Source organism: Neolamprologus multifasciatus, chromosome 6 (assembly GCF_963576455.1).
Source record: "Neolamprologus multifasciatus chromosome 6, fNeoMul1.2, whole genome shotgun sequence".
NCBI lineage: Eukaryota > Metazoa > Chordata > Actinopteri > Cichliformes > Cichlidae > Neolamprologus > Neolamprologus multifasciatus.
Window position 1 is genome coordinate 15,397,555 of NC_140444.1, and position 10,637 is coordinate 15,408,191.

General features: G+C 39.2%; 1 protein-coding gene across 1 annotated transcript; it reads right to left on the reverse strand.

Annotated features, from left to right (window-relative positions):
• Positions 1-127: 127 nt before the first annotated feature.
• On the reverse strand, positions 128-6,877 carry LOC146516684 (uncharacterized). The gene is made up of 7 exons (XM_085162996.1): positions 6,746-6,877; positions 5,860-5,982; positions 5,540-5,681; positions 5,303-5,411; positions 4,634-4,724; positions 4,182-4,367; positions 128-2,827 (listed from the first exon to the last, which is right to left on the reverse strand). The coding sequence occupies exons 1-7, from the start codon at positions 6,780-6,782 to the stop codon at positions 2,700-2,702; spliced, it is 816 nt and encodes a 271-aa protein (XP_085019122.1). The 5' UTR covers positions 6,783-6,877; the 3' UTR covers positions 128-2,699.
• Positions 6,878-10,637: the final 3,760 nt, after the last annotated feature.

Consider the following 10,637-nt stretch of genomic DNA (forward strand, 5'->3'; position numbering starts at 1 on the left):
GAAAGTCGCGACTGACAGCTAGAGGCCCAATCAGAAAGAAGTTAGAAATAGCAGGCGCGCGTGATTACATTTTTAACCAATCAGAAACCGGGATTCGTATTACCTAAAATTAAAGCGCAACGGAGTAAAAAAGAAATGTGGTGGGAGCTGCGGGGATTGGTTTACCCCTCTGTCCCTGCACTGGAAAAAAAAGGATTCTTGCTTTAAATCGTATGAGACAACGCTGGAGTGAGTAATCGCTAGGTGCAGGTCTAAGGCGCGGTACCAGCAGATTAAAATAGCTTTAAAAAGAAAGAAACAAAAAACGCCATCTGCATCAAATCATTTACAAAATACTGAGTTTTTAAGTGAATTTTACATTTCTACTGAAAAACATGTCATTTTTACGATATTCTTTTAGCCTCTTTAAAAATATATTTTTATTAATCCCCATATTTTAGCACATGTGTGTAGGTGTACAGACAAGTTACTGTCTTAGACAAGATAATTTCCCCATGGAATAAGTTTGTGTGTGTGTGTGTGTTTGTGTGTGTTTGTGTGCATATACTATTGCCTCCTGAAAAGGTCTGCATTTGAGCTCCATTTTGATATTTGATAAGCAAAACAAAGGAACAAATTCATTTCTGGAAAATGAGAAGAAATACAAAGAAACATGTTACCTAAAAGTGACTACCCTCATCACTATAGTAGTTATACAACAAATCTAGACAACAGTCTGCAAATTTGTGTAACATTTCCTAGTAAACAAAACCTTGCATATACCGGTAATGGGAAAGTAACTTGCCCCATGTGAGGTCACACAAAAAGGTCATTTTTTCAAGACCTAAGATGTTCCACCTCAGGAGTTTAAATATTTAGGAGATTAATGTATGATGATGATGAATCACTTTATAACAGCACTATGACATGTAGTACATTTGATTCTAAAAAATACTGTGCTTGAATAAGAGGGGGTAAATGTAAACAATGTTGATTATAAACTGCCACACGAACACTCTTTACTATTTGTTTTATTTGCAGAATAGACATCATTGCCTTTTTTAGGTTAAAATAATTTGTTTATCTGCCTTATATTTTATACAACACATTGTGGGGACCCACTGTAAGGACAAATAACATGTCAAGTTTGTTTTCTATATAATTTCACAGTAGTGCTATCATGTAAACTAAAGTAATCATAAAAAAAAACAATGTGTACAACAGCAGAAAATGTTTTTAAAAAAAGTGCTGCATCGTGAACATATATCTACCTTATACTGTAACTTTTACGGCTGACCGATCCCTACGAGGGATTAGCAACTTTAACGACTACTTACAAAAAGGGTGCTAACTTTTCATTAATTAATTCATTATTATTTTATTACAAAGTAATTTTATCAAGAACAAAAAAAAACCTTATTCTTACAATCTGAAGAATAAGGTGAAAGACTTCATGGCTTGTTTTAGTGTGAATTTTTGCATTAAAAAGTGCTTACCAGTCAAAATACAGCAATTTGTTCAGTAAAATATAGTTTTATTTCTATGTGTGTTTTTTAAAATGCCTTCAGATAGAAAATGTTTAATAAGGCATGTGTAAAGTAATTATCTGGGTAAATGCTACAGAGCTAATAAACATTTAGGTCCACAACCCCAATTTCCTAAATATACAGGCTATTATGTTTGCTTTTTTTCATTCTAGCACTGCAAACAATTTTATATTCTCTGAAAACAGCTTATAATGTTGTTGGTGTCATTCTAGGAAAAGGCTAGCTTTATTGACTTTTTATAACAGAACATACACAATGATCCTGTCTGCCAGTTCTGGCTCAATGGATCACCACACCTAAGATGCCACACCACGCCTATTTATCCTTTCCATTACTTAATTTCAGCTACTGCAGTGCTATAAAAACCTAATTCAGACTGTCACGAGAAATAAAACTCACCTAGTCTCTTAACATTTATAACAATTAGCGTGGAGCAGTTTGTGCCGGCTGATTGTTATAGATGCTGTCATTACCTGTATGTCAGTCCTGCAGCTGCTTTTAGTCTCCAAACTTTGCGCAGTTTTCAGTGCTTTATAGCTCATTTCTAATGAATGAAATTGTCTTTTTGTCCCATCAATTTAAAATCTCCTCTAAGTGACAAAATGTTGTTGTTGTTTTTTAATTTGGAGAAAAAGAATCTGAAATCTATGTGCAAATCTATGTGCAAAAATATTCAGAGCCTTCGCACATCTGGATTTCTGAACTTAATTCCAATATTTCTGGTGGATCTGGCTTTGTTTTCAGTAAATTGGAGTCTCTAAAATGCATTTTTAATGCATAATTAAATTCATATTTAAGTTCTTTATGGACCCTATTACATAATGCTACCAGCACTATGCTTTACTATGTCCGGGGAAACAGGCCAGGTGGTTTTATCAGTTTTGTCCTGTAAAAATAAATGATTGAGTGTACTTTGATAAGGAAAAGCCAATTTTACCAGTTTAAGACTATAAAACAAAAGAAAGTGCACATAAATAAGATGTCTGAACACTTTTTCAAGCAATTCCACACATTTGTCTAGGTAACCAGTATCTGACGCTCATAATCTTTTATTTCTAGTTTCACTGCATTCCTTCCTCTTTTTAGTGGATAACTTTGCCCCTCCCACTCCCAACCTCTGCAAATTTACTAAAAAGAAATGCATCAAAATGCAGGTGATAAAGTTTTCATTTGTCAGCCTTTCAGCACCTTCTCTTTTAAAAGGTCCAAGATGACCTGCCTCTCTTGGCTCTCAAGCTCAAATCTCCGCTCCCTCTCTTTTCTCTCAGCTCCCAGACGTTCTCTCTCCAGAGCGATCTTACCTGAAAACGTGAAGTGAAAATGGATATCAGCATTAGTATAAACACTAGTATTTTTATTTATTTTTTGCCCCATGATTGGAAGGTTGGGGGTTCGAATCCACTGAACGGCTACCCTGATGTACCCCTGAGCAAGGTACCGTCCCTACACACTGCTCCCCGGTGCGCCTGCTTAGTGGCTGCCCACTGCTTCACTGAGTGAATGGGTCCAATGCAGAGGAGTAATTTCCCCACAGGGATCAATAAAGTATACATTATTATCACTATTCATGCATGCTTGCGTTTTAAACATAACATAAAAACCTAAGCATGATGCTTCAGTTCTGCTGAAGTTCAGAATGAGCATCAGTCTGGGAAAAAAAGTTGGTGGTCTCTGTACTTCAAGAAATCCCCTGGGATTTTGCACCATAACCATCTCTAGGGTTTACAGAGAATGGCCAAAAAAGACAACATATCCAGTGAAAGCAGTTTTCGGTGGAAGAAAAAATATGTCCCTGATGTCATTAACTCAATAGTAATTCAAGTAACATGTCAAGTAATTCAAATAACCACTCATTACAACCAAGGTATGCAGAAGAGCATCTCTGAATGCACAACACATCAAACCTTAAAGCAGATGGGCTACAGAAGCAGAAGACCACACTGGATGCCACTCCTTTGGCTACAGAATCTGAGACTACAGTTTTGGTCACAACTCACCAAACTCAACAAAACTATAAAGAAGATTGGAAAAATGTTGCCTGATCATTTAAGTGTTGATTTCTGCGACGGTAGAACCAGAATTTGGCGTAACAACATGAAAGCATGGATCCATCCTGTTTTGTATCAGTGGTTCAGGATGGTAATGTTAATAGTGTGGGGGCATGTTGTCTTGGCACATGTTGCTCCCCTTATCTAGTATCATTTAAATATCACAGGCTACTTGTGTATTATTAGTGACAATGCCCGGTGAACAGAAGATTTGTGTCATATAGGGTCAGCCGACAAATCTGCAGCAACTGTGTGATGATTTCATCTCAACAGACCCATATCTATGAGGAATGTTTCCTTGTTTAATGTACAGGCACAAGGGCATTCAACCCAGTACTAGCAAAGTGTACCTAATTAAGTGCCCACTGCGTATTCTCATGCCTGGGCTACTGGAAATAAGAAATGAGTGGGAACAATTAAGCACAGGTGAAGCTAATGAGGGTGAGGCTGGCAAAAATGTAATAAATAAATAACACTGAACTATAAAGGCTTACTAGACATGAAGACATAGACAGGGGAATAGAGAAAACAGCAACTAAGATAACTAAAAGTATGAAGGTGATAACAAAACCAGCAAATATTACAAGGACTATGGCAAAAATCATACTTCTCTGAATCTCCAGTTCCTCTCGGCGCAAGGCGAGCTCTTCTTCTCGAAGCCGCTGCTCCGCCTCTGAGCGTTTCTCCAAGAAGCTGAGAATCTCAGAGTAGGTCTGGCAGCAGCACTGGCAGGGCCGCTTGGCTGTGGGTGCTGCTGACAGCTCTGTAATTTCCTCACGCTCTTCTTCTTGTTCTGTAATTAAGTGAAAATTCAGGCTACTGTTCCTAAAGCTACCATAGCAGAAATAGAAAAAGTTGATCCTTTTTTTTAAAAGGGTCTTTACCTTGAATCACAATTTTAACTGAAAAATCCTGGTGATTTAATGAACGATAACCACGATACTCTGTAAACTGTCTTTCCCAGCTGTTATGACACTAAGATTTAGACATTAAACAGCATCTGTGACACCAGTGTGGATGGTTACACATCCTTTGCCCCTGTGTTTTGAATCTGTTCACCTGTAGTGGTTGTTTGCGGGATTGTGATGTTGGGTTTGTCCTGTTCTGGTAGAGTTAGTTCTTCTGCGACTCGATTTCTCCGCTCTTCATCCTAAGAAATATAAGTGAGAGATCATTTCAACAACAAAGAATACATACATTTTACTCAATGTCTTTGCTTACTTTATGATTGTGAGTATGATCCGTTGGGTAAAAATGCTGCAACAAATGACTTGAGCTTGATTGTGCTACATGTAGTGATTTTTAGCTGCTTCCTTGTTTCCTAGATGTTTGATTTGAGAGGTTTTTATGCCAGATGCCCTTCCTTTGTCACTTGTAATTCTGGGTATAAGCTAAACTATGAGCAGCAAAATAGGCAGATTGTTGCAGAGAATGTTAAAGTGTTCCCATTAATCTGGTCAGCCATATTTCCAAAAGATAAATCTGTAACTATATAGAAAAAAAGTGAAATACTGTAACTTAAGTGATTTATCTACCCCTCTAATGCAACCCTCTGAGGTCTATGTTGTGAAAGATTTCTCAAAAATACAGGGTTGCAGTAGGGTTGGGATTACGGTTATCACTTATGATGACTTAGACCTTATTAAAAAAGGCATTTTTTACACTAGCATTGTAGTACACATACACATGCTCTTCTCTCTCTGCTGACACAATAATAATGCTACTCACCTGGTACTTTGTGCCATCATTGCTGACTATGAGTCCCTTCTCAGCTTCCAGCTCCAAAACTTCATGGAGCAGATCCTCCTTCTGGGCATACAATCTCTCTGTTCCAAACCTGAGTAAAGGAAAAGCACACACGTGTGCTCAAACTAAAACTTGCTAGTAAAGCCAGTAGTGTACATCATGCATACAGTGCAAAGATTTCTTTACTCCTGGCTTTGGAATTGTGTCGACTGAACCAACCTGCGTAGGCTGGGAAAGTCTTGTTTCTTGTAGTAGTCTAGCAGCAGCATGGTTCTCTCCCTACATCTCCTGGCATCCACCTCAAAGTTTTCTTCTTGGAGGGCAGCAGTGATAATCTCACCCACGCGTGCCCAAATCCGTCCTGAAATTAATCAGTTCACACATTCCTTAATGTATACAGGAGGTTTGTAATACCGACACATTTAACAACTTGAAGAAAATAAATGAATACAACTTTTTTTTCCACGACATACATTTATCATGCAGGAAATGCTGCTGTCGGGCATTCAAGCACAAGTCATTAAAAAAAAAAGACAAACCTGGCTCTTTGGAGGCAAAGGGATTCTGTGCAATAACCTCTCGCAGAAGGATGATGTCATGGCGTGCTGAAAACCGCACCTGCCGCTTTCGTGGGGTTGTGGAAGGGCAAGCGAGGGGAAAACCTTAAGATGGAAATAGAACAGAATAACTTTTCCAAAATAGTAGAAAAGAACATGCTGAAATACAGCAAGGTGGTGATCTGATATTTTTCATACACAGTGGGCGTAGTTAGAGTCCTCTTGACCTCTGACCTACTTGAAAATCAAACATGAATTTGACTCTGTGGCATTATAATTCTCTTAATTTGCACAACACCTATAAAATCTAGAGTAATATTGAAAATCAAAGAAAAAAAAACTGCACTTCCTGACGTAGACTTCCTGCAAAATATTAAATCGCATGTGTTTTGATTAAAATAGAATTAAAATCTGTTTGTTTATTTGTTTGGATTATTTTCCTCAATTCACCGTTACCTGTTTAATTGTGCAATTGCATGTTACTGCTTGTTAATGGAAAAGACATAACAAACCACGATGGAGAATAAACTGGGCCTTTGTATTGGTGAAGAGAGGTTAAATGGCAAAGGCAGTGTGCCAGTTGCAGAACTGCGATTTGACAGATGACAGCAACTCTGTGACTACACTGTCTCACACTGTGTACAAGCTGACAGTAGCCTGCAGCTACGACAGATTAATCAGAGAAGCGAGACAACCTGTAAAGCACTGATAGCGCCACTGTGGCTACAGCAAATTTAATGCCGAACCAAACGCGTAAGAGGAGGAGGAGCATCTCTGCACTAATCGAGAGCAGCAGCAAATGCTGTTTAGGAGATGTTATTTAAGTGGCTGAAAGGCGCGTTAGACGTGGAGGTGGAATGAATCTCACCGTTGTTGATCGGCACTTCCACCACTACCCGTTCCATGTTTCTGTTTGGTGCATCCGGGAACCGCCTGACGTGCACGGTACACGTCCACTCACCAGTACCGGTTCCCTACTGACGTGTAACTCAACTTGGCAGAGAATCACAATGTGGTACCGCTCTTCTTCTTTAGTTGCGCTTACTCTGTCTGACCACAAGATGAAGCCAGAGGACAGCAGGTCGAATGCTGATGTACGCGTATAGATGACTTCTGCTACTGATTTATCAGAACGTAGTAACAGCATATGGCTCCAGAGAGTGCCAAGCGCTCAAAATAGATGATATTTATCAGCCATGAGATATTGACAAGGGGTATTAATCATAGCCGGCCGAAGGTTGTATTGGGTGCCTCTATTATTAACAGTGTTGGGACTAACGCGTTATTAAGTAACGCGTTACAGTAACTACGTTATTTTTGTGGTAACGAGCACGGTAACTAGTTATTATGCCAAAATCAGGAACGCGTTAGTCGTTACTGGGATTTAGATAGGGTCGTTACTCGTTACTTCGTGTGGTGGCTATCGCGGAGCTTCGACAGATTCAGTAACATTAGCAAGTGGTGGAGGCCAGCAGGTGGATGAGAGAAAGGGGACGCAGAAGGAAAAGAGACCCGAGGCGGCCGCCGGTCCGAGTGTGAACTGAACTTCAGGTAAGAAGTTATGACCTGCAGTCTATCTGGGTCAGATATAAACCAAGTTTAGGTGGAGTTTATTTTCGTTATTCTGACTTTTTCCGTACTGCGTACTAGCTAGCATGACGGAGTTTCTATACAGCTGGGTGGGTGCTATGAAGTTAATCATGTTGAACTTTATTTTGTTCATAAGTTATTAGAGTTGCCAACCGTCCCGTCTGGTATTCAGAGAAAATATTAAGCGTTTTGAGGTGAAAAGGAACAGTTTGTCCCGTAATTCAGCTACAATGAAAAAGACACAAAGCTTGAGTTATTCTGTGTCTTTGCTGCACAGCTGCCTCTTCTTCTTTCATTCCCCCCCCCCCTCTCCTGTTTCTACTTCAATCATGAAAACTGATCAGTGATCAGCTGATCGGCTTTTCTCTCTTGTTTGTTTATCGGTCACTTTGCGCCAGAGAGAGGAAACCAGCCGATGTCGCGTTAAACAACAGCAGCACGTTTAAGCTTGATCAGGTGTTGTTATAATTTATTTAATATTAATTTCTACTATCAGCTGATGTTTGCTGGAGCCACAGCTGCAAAAAAGCTGCTGGTCATGATATCGGTTTGGTTATCTGGTGAGAGGGAAACATGAAGATGAAACCAGGAGATGTCCTTACTGAATCATCAGAGCTGAACAGGTGATGGAGAAACAGGTTTACCTTTTAGGTGACATGAATGAGTTGAAGGGAAGTTATGAACTGTTTCTGAGAGACAAATAACACCAGGATCCTTTTTTTATGTAGCTGACAGCTGGTAACTGTGCAGGGGCGGATCTAGCAAAGTTTTTGCCAGGGGGGCCAGGTAGGGCATTAACAGGGATAGGTGGGCACAAGGAAATACTTTTCTTTCTTATTCTCATTTAAAATATCTAGCTTTTAAAAAATAATTATCTGAATCTTACAACAAACGATTGATAGATTGATGCATATATACCATCAAGACAGTGTACATCACTGTCACAACAGCGTTTGTTTTCATTCAAAGGCTTTATGAGTTTTCCTATAATGGCGGGCCAGTCTCTAGTCAAAATGCCCGGGCCAATTTTCTGTCCCAGTCCAGCCCTGTATGCAGCTCATCTGCAGTCTGGTGTTACCTACATCTTCCTATTCAGAAGGCAGAATTTCCGAGTTCCGAGTACAATCAAAGCACCACGACTGCAGTTTTTGTGTTGGATGTAAAAGGCGCACATGACACTGTGACGTAGGCTAGAATCATGGCAGCAGTCAATGACGGTCCAGGCGTGGGATTTCTCTCGTGGAAATATGCACATTATCTTTTCCTTTCTATTGGTAGGTGGCACAGTGCACTTGTGGCAAGTAAGCAAGCTAGAAGACTGGCAAAGTTATGGAAGCAACACATTAACAAGAGAATTCTGAGTAAAACCAAAGTTACTTTCCCTAGTAACTAGTTACTTTGAAAGTAACGAGTAACTTGAAGTAACTGAGTTACTTTTGATAGAAGTAACTAGTAATGTAACTTAGTTACTATTTTAAAGTAACTTACCCAACACTGATTATTAATAACAGACTAATTCTAATTCATGCAAAAATGCTTGTGCAACTGTCTCGCAATTTTTTTTACATTATAAAAAAAATTATAATAAAAATAGTGCAGCAATAATTCATGTCTGCTGAAGGCAAGGTCATAATAACTCAAAAGATGCTTGCAGTGCTATTAGTGACGGTCATTACAATGCATTGTCCATCAAACTGTTTGTACTGTATCAACAGTTACAAACTGTCAAATGAAGCTTATATAACATTTGTTACATATAGTGAATCAAATTTCAAGTCAATTTTATATATGGTCCAAAATCACAAATCAAATTTCAAGTTTGACGTAAACTTGTTCCTTCCCTCTATACTGATTTGCTCCTGCGTCTCTATTTCTGCTTCTTTTATGTCCTTATGTTATCCTTAACATTTTAGAGTAACTCCTAGTTTCCAAAGTCATTATTTAAATGTGACCCAAAGGAGGTATCCATTTCAATAGGAATGTTTAATGCTAATGCAAAACAAAATCTTTCTATACATGTAACAATAGGACCCAAGACAATTAACAGATCTACTTTATTAAATACATGTAAAACTATAAAATTGTACAATCGTAGGCGGAAGACATGATAAGCGCTGCAGGGAATCTATTAAAAACTAACACCATGTGTCACATGTTAAAGGCACGGCAATCTACACTTCACCCCAACTGGGCAACAATATATAAAAGAAAATCCTCAATGCCCATCACCGCGGTACATACAAATTGTGCATATAGCAATTTACAGTTGATCACACAGTAGTGCATGACATATAGGAATAAACAGCTATATGTAATATACTCCACACACATTAGCAATGCTCTAACAAACTATAAATACATGACATTTTGTACGGTAATGTATTGTTAATTATAAAAACAGTATGCAAATACTGATGCCTTAGAAAGAAAAATAACCATCCATCTATCCATCCAGCCACCTCCTCCAGCTAATCCGGAGGGACACCAAGATATTCCCAAGCGAGCCGAGAGATATAATATATCCTGCAAGTCCTGGGTCTGCCCCAGGCCCATAACAACTGGCCAGAAACCCCCCACAGGATAACCAGAGGGACCAGGTTGAATGCCTTCTCCAAGTCGACAAAACACATGTAGACTGGTTGGGCACCCTCAAATGTCCTCAAGTCATTTAGTACCGGGCCGCAAGAGTTGAGGCTTGGGTGTGAAATTTATGGCTTTCAGGGTTTTTGTTTTTATCGTTAACTCGGTTTACCTGGGTCTTTTCCCGTGTGTTATGAATAAATCTTCCTTTTTTGGTACCAGTACTGTTTTTATTTCCCTATATTTATCCGCGACACCTTAAAGGCCGGTCCATGAAAATATTTTTGGACATAAACCAGGGACCGCTGCTCAAGAGGATAAAGAGCTGGTTGTTTCTGCTGGATCAGAGGTTGACTAACAGGTATGCTCTCCGCTCCAGTACCCTGGGATAGACTTTCCCAGGGATGCTGACGAGTGTGATCCGCCTGTAGTTGGAGCACACCCTGCAGTCCTCCTTCTTAAACAGGGAACCACCACTCCAGTCAGTTTTACAAACCAGTTGTTTTTAATATTTTTATGATGGACACAAAGACTCATGAAAAGCTCTCCATGGATCATTAATGAAAATGTTTTGTGGTGTTTATTTTGTG

Excerpts from the sequence above, each read along its gene's own strand:
- LOC146516684 (XM_085162996.1), bottom strand. The coding sequence starts at position 6,782 with ATGGAACGGGTAGTGGTGGAAGTGCCGATCAACAACG. Across the intron at positions 5,412-5,539 it reads GACTTTCCCAGCCTACGCAG|GTTTGGAACAGAGAGATTGT; the intron begins GTTGGTTCAGTC and ends TCCTTTACTCAG. Across the intron at positions 4,368-4,633 it reads CCCGCAAACAACCACTACAG|AACAAGAAGAAGAGCGTGAG; the intron begins GTGAACAGATTC and ends ACTTAATTACAG.